The sequence below is a fragment of the Meleagris gallopavo genome, chromosome 25 (assembly GCF_000146605.3).
Source record: "Meleagris gallopavo isolate NT-WF06-2002-E0010 breed Aviagen turkey brand Nicholas breeding stock chromosome 25, Turkey_5.1, whole genome shotgun sequence".
Classification (NCBI taxonomy): Eukaryota; Metazoa; Chordata; class Aves; order Galliformes; family Phasianidae; genus Meleagris; species Meleagris gallopavo.
Window position 1 is genome coordinate 2,205,108 of NC_015035.2, and position 19,364 is coordinate 2,224,471.

Consider the following 19,364-nt stretch of genomic DNA (forward strand, 5'->3'; position numbering starts at 1 on the left):
AAGAAACAAAAATGGGAAAGAGATAATATTAGAAAGTCATTGTTTTTGGGGATATTTCTTCACTAAGCCTGTATTTGTTTGCTTACCTGCAGTGCCTTGTGGGGGCAATGTCACCACCCAAAATGGGACGGTTTACTCTCCTGGCTTTCCCAACCAGTACCCCAATTCCCAGGACTGCACCTGGCTCCTTACAGTGCCTGTGGGCTACGGGATCCATCTCAACTTCACTCTGCTGCAAACAGAGCCCTACAACGATTTCATCACCATTTGGTGAGTACAGCAAAGGTGTGAGGACTGACCAGAGCAGCTGCTTCGGCTCCATTTCAGCAAGATGCTCTTGCAAAGACAGAGTGCTCCCATTGCTGCAGGGGGGGGGGTGCTGTATTTAAGAGCAGGAGGAAGCATCCTCTGGGGACAGTGGGATTTTGGGCAGCGTTTTTAAGACTTAGTAGGTCTTTAATTCCATTAATTGCTGTGATCATCAGCTGTTAAAATGAGGCACATCAAACCTGCGTGGTACTGGGGGGAGTTCTGTGTGTGCGTGGTGTAGGAGGGTGGTTGTTGCCTAGGATTCAAGGTGTGTAATAGTGCCTTTTCCTTGTATTCTCACCTACCATTTTAGGGATGGTCCTCAACAAACTGCCCCACAGCTTGGAGTATTCACTGGCAACTCTGCTAAGAGTCAGCCCAAAGCTCTTCCAATCAGGTCCTGGTGAAATTCCACAGTGATGCTGCAAACGGAGGGATTTTTGCCATTTACTTCTATGGTCTGTATTGCTTCCTGCGTGCTGCATACACTGTACCTGCCTTGGGATCAGGGGGGCGTGGGTCAGCTGTGGCTTCCTGAGAGGAGGTCTAGTTGTAGGGGAGACGAAACGTGGAAGAAATGGGCTTTTACCTGAAATCTTCTGCAGTGGGGTGAAGTTCTCACAAGTTTGAGATTGAAGGTCTCCTGTGCAATCAGGTGCTGGCAGGTGGTCACGCCGTCTGGGCAGATGCAGAAATCCATCTGTAACATTGTGATAACTCAAGCACAGCAAAGAGCCCACGCACTAACAGCCATGCCAATGCTGCGCCTCTCTCAAGGTGATGCTGTAAATACTGTCCTCTCCGTGGCAGATCCCATTATGGATAGCTCCACTCTGTTTACTTAAAACTCTCCCTCTCTGCAATTTTAGCTGGATACGGTATTGTCTTTCCAATGCCATGCTAAACCAATTGGGTCATCTTGCTGTCCTGTTTTAAATGACTGCTGTGTTCTGACTGAGAGGTGACTTCGTTTCCAGGGGAGGAAAATGATTCTTGTAAATCCCTGAATTATTTGGGGATTCTTTGGTGTGAGTGCAGCTCACACCAGAGAGATGTGTTGGGTATTACATCAAAATGAGAACATTTGCTTTCCGCCTCTAAAAGAGGACCCAATTTTAAATTGGATTAACTAACAAGTTGCTACGGCAGTACTGGGGTTTGGGAAGGTGCAAATGGAGACCTCCCCTTGCTTTGGTAATTTGCTTGCAGCAACTTCAGCAAAGTCTAACATGAGTTATACAATGAATCTGTGCAGAATGTTTCAGCTTACGCTCGGTTCCAAAAGGCAAGAATTATACAGATAGGCTGAATTCAAAGAATGCTTGCCAGGCTTCGGAGGGAATCGGTTTTCTGCTGCAAAACACTGCAAGATTTATATTACCAGACCATGGTGTGTATGTAGGAATTATGCAAAAAAAAAAACCAGGAGTTAGGCAGTTTGGTGCAGAAGTGAGCAGTATGTGAACACTGCTGCAGCTGAGCGAATGCTTCCTTTTGTAATATGAATTAGTTACTGTCTTTGCTGTGCTTAGAGCCCATCAGCATGTGTTGCTGTTCTCCATTCTTGATAGCCCCTCATACTGAGGTTTCTCATGGTTTCTCTGAGGTCTGAAGCCACCCTGGGCTGCCCAGGCAGGAGGTCTGGAGTGGTGCTGGAAGGAGCAACGTCAGCCAGCAGCTATTTGGAGCCCATTTCCCAGATGGACACTCTTGGCCTTTTATTAAAGCACAGCTCACTGGTTTATTGGTCCCTTTACACATGGGGCTTTTGTATAAAGCCTAACCCGAGAGATTCACTTATCGAGGTGGTTGCCTGCAGGGTGAGATTCCTCTCATTCTGCATGTGGAGCCTCGTAGCACTGGGGAGATGCAGAAAAGAGAGAAATGTTCATTCTGGGACTGCACAGCACAGTCACTTGCAGTGCTGGCATTGCTCTTTGGGGTGTAACTGCAGGAAATGGAATTTCTTCGGGATCTGTAGCAATGTGTATTTTCATTTCTTCAGCTTCACGGTGGCAGATCTGGGACATAGACACCCTCCTTCAGCTTTAAATTGTCTTTTCCCATGCAGTGCAGATCAGCAGCACCCTTGTCAGAGAACCATTTGCTCTTTCAAATGCCTGCAAAGAAACATTTCCTCAGGGTGGAGGAGAGGAAACAAAAGAATGATTTAGAGAGCTGGAAGATTGAATAGCAGCCCTTGAAAAATGATGATGTGGCACCTATTATTAAATGGGTTAGCTCAGGTGCCAGCACGAACTGAAGTGTGAGTGTGACGGGGGGGGGGGGGTTTATGGCACTGTAACTCAGAGGGTCCCACTGTGATTTCAAGGACAGGACTCTGTTTTGTCCTGGTGAGAACAAATGGATGTGCTGTTGAAAGGAGCTTTGCTAGTGCTGTATCACCCATATGCTGAAGCCTTCTTAATCGCACCTCTTTATTGAAATATGGCCCATTAAGGAGAGGAGATTAATGCTGTAAATGTGGGTTATCTTTCCACTTCAATAGATGCTGTCAAGTGCTTTTTAAATCGCATTTAATTTAAATTTTTGTTGCGGATTCCCCCTTCCCCCGCTGTCAAACAGCTGTTTAAAAGATTGCAAACAAGTTTGTCCCTCCGGCTCGTGGCTGTGTAGCAGAAGGGCTCTCCCCCACTGCCCCATCCACTGCCTCTCCCTTCCTGCACACCCAGGAGGTGATGATGACGATGCTGATGGTGCCACACAGTCCCAGGGAGCAGTGAGCTGTAGCTGAGCCCCATTCTTGGATACAGTACAGTCATGGAATACAGAGCGCTCCGTGCCTGCAGTGCTGACCTTCCAGCATTATTGTTCTGCACCACCTTGGGGGGTAGGGAAATTGGGGTGAGAGGATGGGAAATCTGCTTCTTTACATGTGTATTTAAGCATTATCATAAGCCTCATTAAGGTTGCTGCCAGCTTTGCTGTGGTGTGAAGAGTTCGACATAGTGGAGTTGGTAAGAATTAATATTCAGTGGCAGCTTGAGCTCCAGTATCTTAAATTAAAGGGCTGATATAAATTTCAGAGGAAGTTATGCTTGTCCAGGGTCAGGTGCAGGGGGAGCAAAGATGCACAGAAGTGCTGAGCAAATAGCAGAAAATGTCTTTCATTAATATTCATTTAGTTCCCAGTACCATTTTTTTTTTCAATTTAGCCATGCTCGCAGCTCCTGTGTGTTTATTTTCGTAAGCAGAGCAGTTCTCAAACCTCATGCACCCCTCTCCTTGTAAGCAGTACGTTTGTTTTGTTCTGGGTTTGCTCATCTTTAATTTTTGATGGAAAATGTGCTCTTTGCAGTGTGTTTGGTCAGGTGCATGAGTCATAGGAAATCTTCTACTCCTCGACTGGAGTCTTTCCCACGTTGCCACCTAACTGCACAACGTCTGCATGGCTCTGCCTGGTGTGAGATGTGAGCCTTGCAGCCTTGCCAAGCTGCTCTGTGGCCTGAGCTACATATAGAGTTTGCAACTGAAAATGTTTGCACTCCTGGAGTTATCTGCAGAAGAAATTAATGAATAATTCTTGGTTAAAAATAAGTCATTGAGGTTTTTGATCTCTGTTCAGGGTCAAGATGAGATTCTCTGAATAATTACTGTAATTTACTTGGTGCTGGAGCAGTCTGAGAGTTCTCCTCTTCTGTGACTGACCTAACCCCAGTGAGGGTCACCGGGGTCTTCTCGTGTATCCCAGAGGCCAGTACCATTGCCTTCTGGCAGCACCCAACAGGTACCGTTCAGTGCTCATCCAAACAGTGCAGTGGAGCCCAGGCACCTCTGGATCCTCAGACTGATGAAAATCTGTTTCCTATTAGATGCAAAAAAGAAGCTGTTTTGGGACGCAGGTAACTGGAGCCATCTCTGCAGTGCTTGGAGAGAAAGGGCTGGTTGTATTTCTGCCAATTCCTTCTGCTGGTCAGGGGAGGATTTGCTCTGATGTCTGTTGTGCTTAGCACTGAGACAGCCATGGCTGCATTCATCTCCAGCTAACACTTGCTGCTTTTTCTTCACTGTCTTTTCAGCCTACCAGCTCTTCAGGTGTCAGCCTCCAACCATGGTTCCCAACGCAGAAATCATCACTGAGAATGAGGAGTTTAACATAGGTAGGCTCATGGTCCCTGTGCCCTCCTTCCCTTGCTGTCCTCAGCTGCTGGCAGTGTCCACGGGAGGACACGTGTTGTCCATCACAAATCCCAGGCTCCAGGAGACCCCTTGTGTAGTTCTGTGACACTGCCTGATGTGTGACCCTGCTCAACAGCCACCGTAAACAAGCTCCCCACACTTCATAGAATCATAGAATTGCTCAGGTTGGAGAAGACCTTCAAGATCATCAAGTCCAACCTCAACCTGACCATACTACCCTTACTCTAACAACCCACTATTAAATCATATTCCTGGCCCTCTTCTCAGGGCACAATTCATCCTTCTCCTCGGTCAGGATGTTTTCTGTTTCTTCCTGCAGGTGACATTGTGAGGTACAGATGCCTTCCTGGCTTTACACTGATTGGAAACGAAATCCTGACCTGCAAACTGGGCACTCACCTGCAGTTTGAAGGCCCTCCTCCCACCTGTGAAGGTACAGCCTGGGGTCCCCATGGGGCACCCAAAGCTTTCCTGCCCAGGGATGGCTGCCATGGGCACAGGGCTTGCTAAGGGACGTAGCAAGTGGAGTAGCAGCTGGAAGAGTTTTCCTTGCAAATGCTGCAGCAGAGGGGTCAATTTTCTGACTTCTGGGGTCCTGATGCTGCAAAATTATGGGGCAGGGGTGCTCCCCTGCCTGCCTCGCAGCATTGGACAATGCACCTCCACTGGGCTCAGCCAGCAGCAGCTTAGTAATGACGAGGGATGTGCTGGGTGACTCACTGCAGCAGCTCCCTGATCAATGACAGGGAACTTCCTCTGCTTCCTGCTGGGGATCTGTGGGCTCTCAGCACCATATGGAAGGGCTCTGCTTCTTTTTGGTGCTGCCAAATTACCCCCCACAGCCTGAAGGCAGGAAGGCACTCTGTGCTCGGACTTGCTGAAGTGGGACTGACTGAAGCCGTGCTGATGGAGCTTTGCCACGCTTTGTGTCTGGCTGCCTCCGTGAAGTCATTAAAGCAGTCACCCAAACGTCCTTACCCGGGGTGGGGGGAGGAATTGTGCCTGACAGTTTGCCAGTTAGACGTGAACAGCCAAAGCGGGGCAGAGCAGGCTGCAGCTCAGCCCTCCTCCTGCGAGGAACAGCCTCTGTTAGTGCTGCAGAATGTCTGACGTGGGAGAGAAACGAGTGCCCTAAGCACACTGCATTGTGCACCTTGCTGCTGCTCAGGAGGGATCCCAGGGATGTTTCCGTGCTACCATGTTACCTTATTTATCCTTTGGGTTCCTGCTGCTACTTCTGTTTGCTCCAACTGTGATTATTTCATCTCCTTCATTCCCTGCTATCTGAACATTTTTTCCATATAATGGGATATTTTTCTGTAGCTTTATTCTCTCTGAAATAGCGTGACTGAAGGAGAGAAAGGGAGGTCATTCAATTATTTGCTGATGGTTGTTAGCCTGGGGGTAAAGGGACTCCTTAAATTACATCTGGCCACCAATTTACAGAGGTCAAAAAATCACTGATGGGATTAAGGATTTGGAAAGAATACAGTGTTCTTTCTGGATAGTTCTGGCTGTTTTCTATTAATACAAGTGCAATGTTTGCACTGGGTTTTAGAGACAATTATGGATAAAGTAAGATCCCTTTCTTTTATGCTTTCTGCTCACTTTGTGTGTTAGCCTCCTCTCCTGGGGTGTAGTTGCTGGCCTTTTCATTTCGGGCTTTCAGCTGCGTTGATATGTCCAGAATTCCTCTGAGCGGGGGCTCCAGTGGTGAGAGAAATGAATTAGAGTTCTTATGTCCTTGCTGACAACTCAATGAGTGCCTTGGGATAAGTCCATCGTTCCCCACCTTATTCTGCCCCAAATTTCCAGGGGCTTCCAAGAGAGCATTTTGCAGTTTGAGAACAGTTGTTTGGTTGCAGTGCCATTCGTTTTGAAAAGTGTGAAGTGGTGCGAAGGCAGTTGAATTTTTTTGCATTCTTGATTTTTGCCCCTTCCTTTAAATTTGGTGTTCATTTTCTGTGGTCTCTCCTTCTCTTCCCTGCAGTGCCCTGCCCCATGAACGCGGTGATGACGGACTCCACCGGTGTGATCCTCAGCCAGAGCTTCCTGGGAAGCTACCCTCACTTCCAGACCTGTTCTTGGGTGGTCAAGGTGGAGCCGGGCTACAACATCTCCCTTACCATCGAGTACTTCCTCAGCGAGAAGCAGTATGATGAGTTTGAGATCTTTGATGGTAAGAGATTCACCAGTTTGTCTTGCATGGCATCTGGGGGGAAAGGGAAGAGGCAGCAGAGCTGTTAGCTGTGAATCCCATCCTTGAAGCCTCTGCAGACCAGGCTCTGTAGGCCTGGACAAACTGCCAAGGAATGTATCAGTATTCCTAAAGACACAGCTGTGCAGCCAAATGCAGAATACAGGTGCACTGCTGAAGCCCTTGTGTTCGCCTGGAGCAGAAGCCAGGTCTTGCTGCAGTCACCAGGGCTTTCTTTGCTGTTGGTTTGCTGGGAGCCAGGTGTATTCAGTGGAGCTCACGCTCGCAAAACAAGCACTGAGCATGAGCTCACAGTGAAATGGAAGCTCACGCAGTGCTATTCCAAAGCACACTCTGGCACATAATGCCCATGAGTGATACTTTCTGTGTGCCAGCCCTGGCTGTTACACACTCCTCCTTCCTTCCAGGTCCCTCTGGCCACAGCCCACTGCTCTTGTCACTGAGTGGGAACTACTCTGCCCCTCTGACTGTTACCAGCAGTGGGAACAAAGTCTATCTCCGTTGGTCCTCTGATCATGCCTACAACAGGAAAGGCTTCAAAATCCGCTACTCCGGTGAGTGCCTGGCAGGGGCTGCGTGGCTCTGCCAACAGCCTGGTCATCCCTTCAGCTACGGATCTCCTCAAAATTGCTGCAGAGGGGCAGAGGCCATCTGTGACCACAGAAAGGTGCCAAAGCTTGCAGGAGGGCACACGAATTCTTGTTCTGAGGCTGGTGAGGCTTGGGAAAGCAGCTCCACCTCCAGGAAAACCCAACAACTCTGTCTGGGCTTCCTACTCTTAGCAGAATGTGTAACCACAGACAGCTTGGTTTTGGATGAATGAAACCCACCCCGTGCAATTCAGTCAGATTCCTGTGTTACAAAATTACTGTGTCTCTGTAAAGATGAGAGCATTTTGAGATGTTTGAAAAGTAACATCACGAAACATAACTTGTGCTAAGAGCTTCCTGGTGCGTGGTGACACTTAGGTGTCACTTACTGAGTTACAAACTTGTAGAAAATGGTATAAAAAGCCTCGTGCCCTGCTCAGCATTGTGCACTTTTCTTAAAGGAGCAGAACCAGGGATTCCTGGTTGCTCACTCAGCACAAAACTGCTGCTGCGTGTTGAGTGCTTGCTGAGAATTCCTTAAAGTGAATTACTATTTTTTGGAACTTAGAAAATCTTAATTAATGGAAGTTATAAAACTGGGTTGAGAACTTGCCAGCATGTCATAAATAAGTTATGACTTTACTCAGTAAATGAATTAAGTAATATTTAATTATCAGAAATTACTTTTTATTTCTAGAGCTGAGTGAAACACAGACAGTAGCTCTGCACTCTTTCCCCTTTGTATTTATCCATCCCTGGTTCTGCTCCTTGTACAGCCTCAGGTTATGGTAAGCAGCCGAAGCCAGGACAGCCACGTGATTCCCGAGAACAGGAGTTTGTCGTGCTGCAGCCCATGCATTGATTTATGTGCCTCCCTTTGCCCTTCTTGCAGCTCCTTACTGCAGCCTCCCGCAGCCTCCAGCCCACGGACTGATCCTCAGCCAGACGGGGCTGCAGCCCGGCTCCACGGTTCGCTTTGGCTGCGACAGCGGCTACCGGCTGGTGGGACACAGCAGTGCCACCTGCAGCCAGCACCCACAGGGCTACTTCCACTGGAACGAAGCCATCCCGCTGTGCCAAGGTGAGAGCAAGAGGCTGCATCCTTACAAGGACCTGGCCCTCCTGGGAAGGACAGAGTAAAATGGGTAAAAATGGAAGGCTGTCGTAGTTCTCCTGGTTCCCCGCTGAGGCTTTGAGCTGCGTGGAGGCAGTGAGAGGTGATCCTCTTATATCCAAGTCCTTGGGAACGGATGAGCAAGGAAGGAAGGGAGTTAGCTGCTGAGGAGCAGAGGGTCATCGTCTGCTCTGGGGCAGGTGAGAGAAAGTCCATCTGTGCAGAAGCTTCAGTGTTTGAATTCTCAGTAAAGGCACAGCCAAGCTTCGGTTAAGGACAGGAGGAGCTGTTGCCTGGAAGAGTGTGGAAAGGAGGGAAGTAGTTGTGAGTCCTGCTGGGATTTGGTGCTTGGGATTTCCGTTAGTATTTCTGGAAATCCACTCTCAGCTCTGTGGGGGATGAGAGTTCCTGGGATTCAGATGGTGCCCAGTTTCTTTTGGCTTCATATGAGATTCAGGCATGCCATTGTTCTTTCCACATCACCTCCTAATTAACCATAATCATTATGACATATCATACTTAGCACATGGCTCCTTCCAGGCGTGGGAGAGAGGGCAGGACAGGGCAGCGTGCCTGGAGGTTTGCATTTGCACTATTTCCTCTCTTTATGCACACTTTCTGATTGCACCTTCTTCAGAATCCACCAGTCATCCCTGTGTTGATAAGGAGACCGTCTTTATTCAGATGAAACCTTTCGGTGTCTTTGAACATTCATCCAAATTCCAAGGGAACTGAACACAGGGGATTAATATTGCATTGACTTCCCTGGAAACTAGCCAGAGAACAGAGACAGCATAGGCAAAATCCCATTGCACTGTCTGCATCATCACCCAGCCCGAGCCTCAAGGAAAAGCAGGATTATTTAGTGTGGGGGTACCAAAGAGCCTTGAAAATTCCCTTCTGCTTAGGAATATGGTTTTGTGGGCATGATGGTGAAGGGTCAGTGGTTGGATTTGATGATCTTAGTGGTCTTTTTCAACCTTTATGATTCTATGAATCGCTCAGTCCCTTCTGGAGGCACACTGCTTGTGTGCAGTCCTGCCTCATAAGGGATGCTCTGCAACCGGGGTGCTTAATGGAGCCCTTTCAAGGCTGTGTTTGTGTAAAGGTGATTGGAAAACAGTGAACCAATCCTCTGTCACCAAAGCACGGTGCCATTGGAGGGGGAGAGCTGGGGAAATGGGCACAGGCTCTGGTGATGATTTAACTGCAGCAGTAGCTGGGCTGGGGCTGCTGAGCAGCACCACGAGCCAGGCATGCACAGGGCTGTCATGGCAACTGTGCCTGCAAACCCTTAGCCCAGCACAAGGAATCTCTCTGATGCACCAGGTCTTTTTTTAAGGAAAATCACAGAATGAAGAACAGTAGTAATGCTGCTGAGCACTCACTGTCCTGGTGTGCTGGAATGCCACCTGAGCCTCGTTCAGTTCCGAAGCCTGTATTTACCTCTGGGAGGTGCGTAGGGGTGGATTTCAGACACAGAGACAGGAGGGGAAGAACAGAGAGGATGTGAGATGTTGGGAGCATGTTGCATAGAGAGGTGGGAGCAGAACATTCCTCGGGAGCTCATGCGGATTCTTTCCATAACCGCAATGGGAAAGTCACCTCCTTTCTGTGCTCACCTGTGTTCCTATCAGGGATCTTAACAACATCCCATGGGTACCGAATGCCCTGAGCTGGGAGTGGGAGGTTGGCGAGCAGCAGCAAACAGAGCCATAGGAGAATTCATGGCAGTGCAGCTCCCCCTGGCTCCCAGCAGCTGAGAGTGGGGTTGGCACAGCTCTCCATGCTCAGGTCAGCTGCAGAAAATCCAGCACTTCTTTCTTTGCATTGCTCCCAAAGCCAACTGGCAACCTTTTGTTTTGGGCTCTGCTCAATTTCTCATCCTTTCTGGTGGCCAGAACAAAATGGCAGAGATTTGGGAACTCGATCTACAGCACAGCATAAATTGCTCACACAATCAGCTGTGTCAGGAGGAGGAGAACCGGGGTCCCCGTAAACACATGGTCTAGTTAACAGATAACATTTCCCACAGCTTCCTCCTGCCAGCACATAATCCTCTTCTCCTTCCCCATCCCCTCTGAATAATCTTTACTACATGCTCTGTCCTCACTGACATTTATGGAAGCAGCAGAGAAAATTCTACAGGGAACAATCTTGCGTTGGCACAATGGAGGAGAACACAAGATGATCTAATATGCCTTTTCTGTCTCTGCTGTCTATTTTTAAGCTGCTTTGTTTTTGGAATCCCAGCTGCAGATTTGCTTTCATGGCCTCTGTCCCTTTTCCTAGCACATTTTCTTCCTTCATACTGAGCTTTTGTACCTCTGCACCCCATAAGCGCTCCTTTTTCCCCGGATCTCACTCTCAGTGGGTCTCTCCTGGCCAAACGTTGATTGTGCTTTCCCCTGGAGCAGCTTCTGTCTTTAATCTCTGGTTTTTGTAGATTTCAATGTCCGGAATTTGAGCTTCAGAAATGCTCTTTGGAGCAGGAGTGTTGCCATCCCAGAGCCAAAGCTGGACTGTGTCAGTAATGAGTTACCCATCGCTCCTTCCGCTCAAAGATGGCAGATTGCAGAGAAGGATGGGACTGCCATCAGGTGCAGCACAGAGCCCACTTGGTGCAGCAGAGTTTGCAGTCCTAATTACCTCTTCCTGACCAGTACATCTTCATGTTGTAGCCTGACCATCTGCAGGAGGAGAGAGTTACTTTTTTTGTTATTTCTGATGGCCTAATGAACATTTTAGTTAACTATCTCTGGACCAAAAGTTCTGTATTATTGCTAACTAATACTAACAGTGCTGCTGCTTTTGGGATCTCCTCTCTCCAGCCCCTGGGAGCAGCAGAGAATTGAGCCAGAGAGAGGAGGAAGCTTTGCAGGGGACAATGGCAAGGGAAGGGGCCAGCTTTCTTCCATCCTCTTGGACAGGATGCAGCATCAAGAGGCAATAGCAGGAGAACTGCGGGGTGGAAGTGGAAGGGTGGGCCTTCCCAGGCCTCCTCTTCTTTTGCCTTAGAATGAAATTGGTATTCAGCGTGGCTGCTTGTCTAGACACCCAGCCTTGTGAAGAGATTTGCTGAGCTCCTTAGCTCGATGAAGTGACATACATGTGATTATCATTTCAACCAGGGATATGCCTGATCATGCTAATACCAGCCTGCTGAATTACTCACACCTATTAGCAACGCCAGTGTCTGTGAGGTGCTGTGTAATTGTGCTCCAGGCTGGGGCTCTGACCGGCTCATGGAGTAGTGGTGGGATAAAAATGTCCTGGACCTTGAGTGCTAGTGAGCTCCAGTGGTTGTGCTGATGCTATACATGAAAATTTTGTTTCTCCTTTCAGTGTTCAGTGGGGTCCACATCACCAGGAGGTAACTTCTCTAAGGTTGATGATTTCCTGGCTCCTGTTTGTTTGCAGGGGGAATAACAGGAAGGTCAGCATAGGGCTCAAGAGACATAGGCTCAGCTTCCAGTTCATGCATTAGCTGGATGGGTGCAGCTCAGGTTTGATTTCTCAGCTCTTATCAGTGCTGGGAGAGACAGATTTGAACGACAGATTCCCAGTGCTGCTTTTCTCAGCATTAGGGAAGAGGGCAGCAGGGTTTGCAGCAACTTGTGAAACTCCTGCAGCATAAGTGAGTGTGATTCCAGCCTGTCTGTGTCTGGCTGGTGCTTGCATTGCTGGGACCTGCCTGGCCCCATCCTGCCCAGCTCCTCCCCAGTGCTGCTGTGCTGCACAGCCATTTGGCATTGTGTCTCTTTGTCAGTTTTCCTCTTGAATTTCCCCCTCCACCTTCTCAGCCACGATGCTAAATTTATCCCTCCTTCTGGCGCTACATAATTATAGAATTTGCTGCCTACTGCAATCCAGAAGTGCTGTTAGAAAAGGGTTTTGGGTTGCCGCTGCTGTGGGATGTAAATACAAACCATTATTGCTATCTAATCCTTTATCTCTGTGTGAAAACTTTTGAGTACTGTGTTGATGCATTTTGTGTTACAGATATTATAGAGTATGAGCCAGAGTCTCTTCCAGCAGATGCTGGTACTGAGCGCTGGCTTTGCTGTTACCCCACCCTTAGAAAAGAGCTGAAAATCTGATCCTCTGTGGAAGTGGGCATTCAGTGCAGCTTTGGGATTCAACAGAGTGCTGGAACTTTCATAGACAGGAGAGCCCGGGATCAGGGTTTCAGCTCACTTACAGATATCTGTGATAAAACTGGGAGCTGCCTGATTGCTCAGCTGGGTTCTGCTCTCCTCCTTCCCAGCTCTCTCCTGTGGAGTTCCCAGAGCCCCAAAGAACGGCGTCGTCTTTGGCAAGGAGTACACAGTGGGGACAAAAGCTGTGTACCACTGTGACCAAGGCTTCCAGCTGGCTCCTGGTGAGCCTCCCAGCACCGAGTGCCTGCAGGAAGGGCAGTGGAGCAACGGCAACCAACCCCCACCCTGCGTGGGTGAGTACCAGGAGCACCACCAGCCTGCTCCAACAGGGACAACTCTGCCTTTCAGGTGCAACATCTAGTACACAGGGATCCTCAGCCTGTGTAACTTGTACCTCTGGGGCTTCGTTTTCCCACTTGTGAAATAGAGATGTTGATGCTACCCCCCCGTTTAAAAAACCAGCTTGCTTCTTGAGATACCCCAAAGCACCCTTTTAACAGCTTTGTCTTGTTTCTTTCCTTGGCTTCTAGCTGTCACCTGTCCCGATATCAGCAGCATTGCTGTGGAGCACGGCCGGTGGCGGCTGACCTACGAGATCCAGTACCACTACAACGCCCAGCTGATGCTCATCTGTGACCCTGGCTACTACTACACAGGACAGCGGGTCATCAGGTGCCAGGCCAACGGGAAGTGGAGCATCGGCGAGCCCATGCCAACCTGCAAAAGTAAGAACAGAGCTCAGCCGTGCCAGGGGCTGCTCAGCTGCATGGGGGTCTCACAAGGATCACACTTTCTGATGGCCATGGGACATCTGCTGTTAGTGTACAAACACAGCCCTGGGCGCTCTTGGCAGCACCCGAGAGGGTAGCTGCAGAGCTGTGCTGCTAAAGGAGAGCTTGGGAGCAGGCAGAGGTCATCTGTTGATCTGATTCTCGGTTTAATTTAAACACTTTCGCAAGAACTCAAGCACGTTAGCTCATCTATCGCTGTCAGGTCCCAGCAGCTTGGCTGTCACCAGTGCCAGATGCTCTGAAGTTTGCTTTTAAGAAAGAAAAAAAAAAATTCTGATTCACAACCTAACCTCTTCCAATTTGATGCAAATACCAAGTTTATGAGGGTAACGAAGTCACCTGTAAATCAAAAGCATTCCTGGCAAACAAGCAGCTCTCAGTCGTTCTGACACGACTTCAGTGCTTTGGATCTCTTTTGTCAAAGGTGGAGTTTTTCTTCTTCTGAGTGCAGATAGAGGCAGCAAGATTTCTCCTTCAGAATGGCAGCTTTCCTTTCCCTCCTGGCTCTCTTTGTTTCTGGAGATGTGACTGCCAGCTTCAGTGACAGATGTAGTTTTACCCCCGCTAGCTCTTCAGCCAGATCCAGGAGCGTGAGCCTGACCCCATTTTATTTCTCCTGTGTTATTGCCACATAAATTCAAATGACAGGAACTTGGCAGTGCACTAAGGTCAGAGGAACCCAGCGTGAGGCTCTGTTTTCTTGCTGAGTGTGAAAGCTCCCAGAGGATTTGCAGATCTTTAAGGCAGGTGAAATAAAGAGCTGAACTTTGTGTCTGGAGCTGCATCTCCAAGGGCTCCCAGCTCAGCTCCAGCTGCACCAGAGGAGGCGGCTCCCAGGTTCTCATCTGGGTGTCCTCTCTGGGTCAGGTCTGGAGACTGCAGCCCTATCCTGGAAGTCACTGCCAGAAGCACAGAGGTCTCCAAGCTCTGGTTTGAAATTCCACATTAATCTTATGCCGTTTTGTGGGTTTTTTGAAAGTCATTGCTTCCCAGCTGCATCTGGCGATGGCTTAATAATGAAAACATCTCTGTATGAAGAACTTCCTTTGTGAAAAACTTGTCTGGCTTCTTCCCAGCCAGTCTTGTCTTTCCTGCTCTACTGATGTCTTGAAGCGTGAACGTTAGCAGTGCTCGTGTGTCAGCTCACACAACATGACCAAACCGTTGTTGTTCTGCATGTAACTGTTTAATACTCATTTCTGCCTTCAGTAATGACTTGTGATGATGAGAGTCGCATTTCTGTTAAAACAAATGAACAGAATTAAGTCTGTATATATTTATTTATTTATTTACTGTGCTCTGGGATCCTTTTCAGTTATCTCCTGTGGAGACCTGCCCACGCCTCCCAATGGGAACAAGATCGGCACGCTGACCAGCTACGGGGCCACTGCCATCTTCTCCTGCAACACTGGCTACACCCTGGTGGGCTCCCGTGTGCGCGAGTGCATGGCCAACGGGCTGTGGAGCGGGGCTGACGTGAGGTGTCTGGGTATGTGGTGGTGCTGAGGGAGCCCTGATTGCGTGTCAGGAGGGAGCAGGGGTTTAAATGCTGATTCGGGAAGAACCCGAGCGAGGACTCAGTGCTACCGAAGCATTGGGGCTGTCAGTAGATGTAAGAAGGAAGCGGGCTTTCATTCCGTACTGCTTAGCGGACGTGAGATGTTTTGAGATCGGAGAGGAGAGCGTTATTAAAAATGATCTGTTGTTTTTGCTGCCGCTCTGGTTTGATTTATGACTGCAGATCCACCCAGACAGGTCGGCGTGCTCTGGCTCCGGGCGGGAGCTCTGACTGCTTCCCCTGTGTCCCTCCTGCAGCCGGGCACTGCGGCGTTCCCAGCCCCATCGTCAACGGGCAGATCAACGGTGAGAACTACAACTACCGTGGCAGTGTGGTGTATCAGTGCCAGCCCGGGTTCCGTCTGATCGGGATGTCCGTGCGCATCTGCCAGCAGGACCACCGCTGGTCTGGGAAGACGCCTGTCTGTGTGCGTAAGTATGTTGTCAGGTATTCTAGCCCTGGCTGTGGTCAGAGGATGAGAAAACACAGAACAGCAGAGGCTGTTGTTGAGTTGACAGCAATGAAGAGCTGGAGCGGGGGGACCTGCTTTCACAGTCAGTCCCGGCTTTCACAGAATTGTGGCCCTTCTAGAGATCGTCTAGTCCAACCCCTCTTCCAAAGCAGGCTTCCTCAGCTGAAAAACAGTGGTCCCCCGTACCGTTGCTCCTCTGGGAGGAGAGTTCAGCTCCTCGTTCACACGAGTGCTTTCAGGCTGACAGCACCAGCTGAGTGCCTCCCCTCTGCGCAGAGCAATCCTTCCCGTTCAGCTCGTGTTGATGGCAGCTCTGCAGTCCATAGCAGCACTCTCCATAACAGAACAGCCATCTCTGGCACTGATACCGAGTGCTCAGAGGCCAGATACAGTGATGACACTGGGAGATCAGGAGAAACAGTCAGGTTTCCAAAAGGGCCAGTGCTTGGAAGTGAGCCTGGTGTTTCTCCAGGCAGTCCAAAGATGAAGTTGGTTCCAGCTGTCCTGCTGGGAACAAATCTGGAGCGGCAGGTCCTGTAGGCAGCCACCCTTGGTTTGGGAAGGAGCAACATGTGGGCTTTCAGGTTGCTTTGCTTATTTTTCTGCTTCTCAAAGCATTTCACACCCAGGCTGTTCGAGATTGCTTTGCATGCACACAGTGAGTGTACAGTGCATGAACATCTCGGGGGTTTGCACAGGACAGAGCTGAGGAATGGCAGCAGTGGTGACATGGCAGTTCTGACTGCTTTGCTTCTCCGTTCTACTGTATAAATTCCACTTTATTTTGCTGTTTTTCACACGCGTTTCCAGTAGATGAGCAGAGGTGAAGGGGTGCTTTCTGAGGAGGGTTCATCAGGGTGTGGGGAGGTTGGAGGCAGACATGGTCCCCACCAAGCACACTGCTGCTCTCGCCTTATGAGACCTATGCTCTGTGCCAGAGAAGGTCAGCTTCTCTCTTCCTCTGATGCACATTCATGAGTCACCTTGCACAACCTTCTCATTTATCTTTCCAGTAAATAAACTAATTAAGTAAGTCTCTAGAGCTCTAGTTGTTAATAAGTTTAAGCATCTTCTTATCGCTGGGCAGTGCAATCCATTTCATATCACGATTCTCCAGGTGTTTACTTTCCAACCTCTGATGTCTGGGTTAGGGCTTTGTGTACCGAGGCACAATAGTACCAGCAAGATATGAGGGAAGGACGACCTGCAAATCAATGAATATGCAGATGCCAGCCTAAAAGTAAGGAACAGACTCAAGCTGTAAAGTCTATCCAAGGCTCCTAACACTGGAGGTGTTCATGTCTAGGATTCCTCCTGAGGCTTTTAGGAAAAGAACTATTGGGAAGGCTGTCTCTGGTTCTTTAGGCAGGTGTGAATTATTCCGGTGTCTGAGGATGCTCAGCTGAAAAAGTTGAAATTCACTTTTACCTGCCAAGTGCACACACAGTAACCTTGGACCAGGAAATCGTACTGATGGAGGTCCTCCTGCTGTCAGGCAGATTTATGGAAACATTTTTTAAGCATCCATTTTCTTACATCATCTTGTTTCTTTCAGGAGGGACCAAACCGTTCAGAACAAAGCTTGTCTGCGTCTGTCTTCTGGTGCTGAACCATCCCTCCAGTGCTGGGCTCATTTACACGCAGTTCCTTTGTTCAGAGCTGCTTTGTGCTGGCTTCCCACTCCGGCACCTGAAAGCCCAGCAAGCTTTTGTGCAGAGCCCTGCAAAGGTGTCCCAGACAGAAACTGGCCTTGAAGTTATTACACTACATTAAGCCTTATGGATAACATAAATTTAATGTCATTAAAGTAGACCACTCTTGAGCTCTGAAATTAGATGGATTGAAGCATTATCACCTTCTGAATAAGCTCAGGGTATTTCGTGTTACCACATTATCATTTCCCACTGTCCTGATATTTTCTCTTTAAACCTGCTGCAGTTGCTTGCTCTATGTGAACTGGTCCTTTTGATCCATGCCAACTGGAGGGAGCCTTTTTTTTTTTTTTCTGGGAAAGAATCCATCAGCTATTTCAAAACGTGCGTAATTGTATTCAGAAGTCCCTCAGAGAATCTGACATCTGCTTCCTGTAGCACTGAAATGCTGTCTTGCTTCATATTTTTTAAACCTGTACCTGTCACCAGCTTGCATAAGGAATAAATTCCTATCCCTGTGGTACAGTCCAGCCCTGGTAGTCAGATGTGTTATGGATCTTTTGTGGGAATTTCATCTTCCCCTGTAGCTTCTGGCTTTGGCAGCCATACAGCTGAGTGCTGGACTTCTACTGCTGGGCCATTACCCAGTTTCAGCATGACAATAATCAATATCATTTTGTCCTCAGCTGTCAGAAGATGTCACATTCCTTAAGCAGCCAAAAAGCTCCGTATGGAGCATCCTGACATTTCTTTTGCATGGTGGGATTTGCTGCTGTGCCCAAAGGTCTCCCAGGGTTGCTCCCTCCCTCCCAGCCCCACCTCTGCCAGCAGTGCAGCCCAGGTGAAAGTGCTTTAAGCTTCAGCATTGCAGGTGCTTGATGCTGCTGGGCTCCTGCTGCTCCACTCTCTGTGCCTTCCCCACCTGATTCTTCTCCTGGGATGTGCTGGAACAGCTCAGGGCTGGCCTGAGCTTGCATCAGCCACAGGAAAAAAGAACTACACAAAAATCCTCATTACAGGGATTTAGTTACAAAGGTTTTCCCCTGAAGTTTCTCAGACTGAAGCAGGAAGATTTAAGCTTTTTAGGCCATATGCTGGAAACCTGATTTTTCTTCTCTTTTTACTATCCCTCCAGGTGTAACTTTATACTGCAGTGAGCATCTGACTTACACCAGGCAGGGGGAGGAAAACATCAGGTTTCATGGCTGCGTTTGCGATGCCCAGGGTAATGTAAGGCAACAGATTAATGGCAGTAGCTGGGATTTTTGAAGAGGAGCTCTGGGGATTTACGGTATAAGTCAGTAAGATGCTGCCACTCTGCTGCTTAGAGAGTGGTTCAGAGAATTTCCTACGCCAGTAAAATGAATAAAGTTACCGTATCCTCAACTTGATTCAGTATTGCGACAGAGCTGGCCACAGATCTTTGAAGTCCATGTGAGTTTCAGAGTCGACGTGGGTTTTTCCATGCTCCCTTTTCTTGAGATTCTTATTTTTTCCACCAGATAATTCACTTTCTTCCAGGCAAAGAGGTAACATCTCCAATTTCTAATCGTAGCCATCACTTGTGGCCACCCCGGCAACCCTGCCAACGGCCTGACCCAAGGCACTCAGTTCAACCTGAACGACGTGGCCAAGTTTGTCTGCAACACGGGGTACCGCCTGGAAGGAGCAGCGCAGTCGCAGTGCTTGGCCAACGGGCAGTGGAGCAGCACCCTGCCTGCCTGCCGTGGTAAGTCTGCTCTGCCCAGGGGTGCTGGGCTGCCTCCCGTCCTCACTGACTGCTCTGCGTTCCCAAAATCCAGCTTGAAGCTGGCCTAAGCTTGTGTAAAACACCTCACTGTTCCTTAGGAACGCGCAAGTGATGTTGGAACTCTGAGGGCCTTCTCAGATGTTACAAATTCAGTTTTCCCTTGGGCTTCTCTTAATGGTCTCTGCCCAGCCCCGTATCCTCCAAGACATGGAATTATTTGCTTTAAGTGGGGAGTACAAAAGAAAATATCAGGCTAGACCATTAGCAGAGGTCATCCTGATAACCCTAGACCAGTTGACTCAAAGCAAACATTCTGCTCTTTGCTGCAGAGCCCCTTTTCCTTACATGCTGCCCTACTTGCAGTGATGTTAGCAGCAAGTTCACTTCAAATTCCCTCCCCTCCCTTCACTCTCTCAGTCTTTATTCCGTTAATTCAGTATCTGTTGATACTGTCACTGTGTGGGTCAAGAAATCAGCCTTAGCTGGGTGTGAAAGTCCTGACCTGGGGCTGGACAGTGAGGCTGTGCTGCTGAGCACCACGTGCCAGGCTGTGAGCCTGCAGCATTGCCTTCACTCTCTTTTTTAATAA

At 48.8% G+C, this 19,364-nt stretch overlaps 1 protein-coding gene across 1 annotated transcript; it reads left to right on the forward strand.

Moving 5' to 3' along the window:
* The first annotated feature begins 686 nt into the window (after window positions 1–686).
* LOC104914286 (CUB and sushi domain-containing protein 2-like) lies at window positions 687–19,352 on the forward strand. Its single transcript, XM_031556794.1, has 11 exons — window positions 687–767; window positions 4,350–4,430; window positions 4,790–4,903; window positions 6,461–6,649; window positions 7,096–7,242; window positions 8,171–8,359; window positions 12,660–12,845; window positions 13,083–13,277; window positions 14,659–14,832; window positions 15,159–15,332; window positions 18,581–19,352. Exons 2-11 carry the CDS (start codon window positions 4,382–4,384, stop codon window positions 18,841–18,843), a joined length of 1,680 nt encoding a protein of 559 aa, XP_031412654.1. The 5' UTR covers window positions 687–767; window positions 4,350–4,381; the 3' UTR covers window positions 18,844–19,352.
* Window positions 19,353–19,364: the final 12 nt, after the last annotated feature.

What these genes read in the sequence shown, in the direction of transcription:
- LOC104914286 (XM_031556794.1), top strand. Translation starts at nt 4,382, where the DNA reads ATGGTTCCCAACGCAGAAATCATCACTGAGAATGAGGAGTTTAACATA. An exon ending in CCCTCCTCCCACCTGTGAAG is followed by an intron (nt 4,904 to 6,460) that starts GTACAGCCTGGG and finishes TCTTCCCTGCAG; the next exon opens with TGCCCTGCCCCATGAACGCG. An exon ending in GAAGACGCCTGTCTGTGTGC is followed by an intron (nt 15,333 to 18,580) that starts GTAAGTATGTTG and finishes TTCTAATCGTAG; the next exon opens with CCATCACTTGTGGCCACCCC.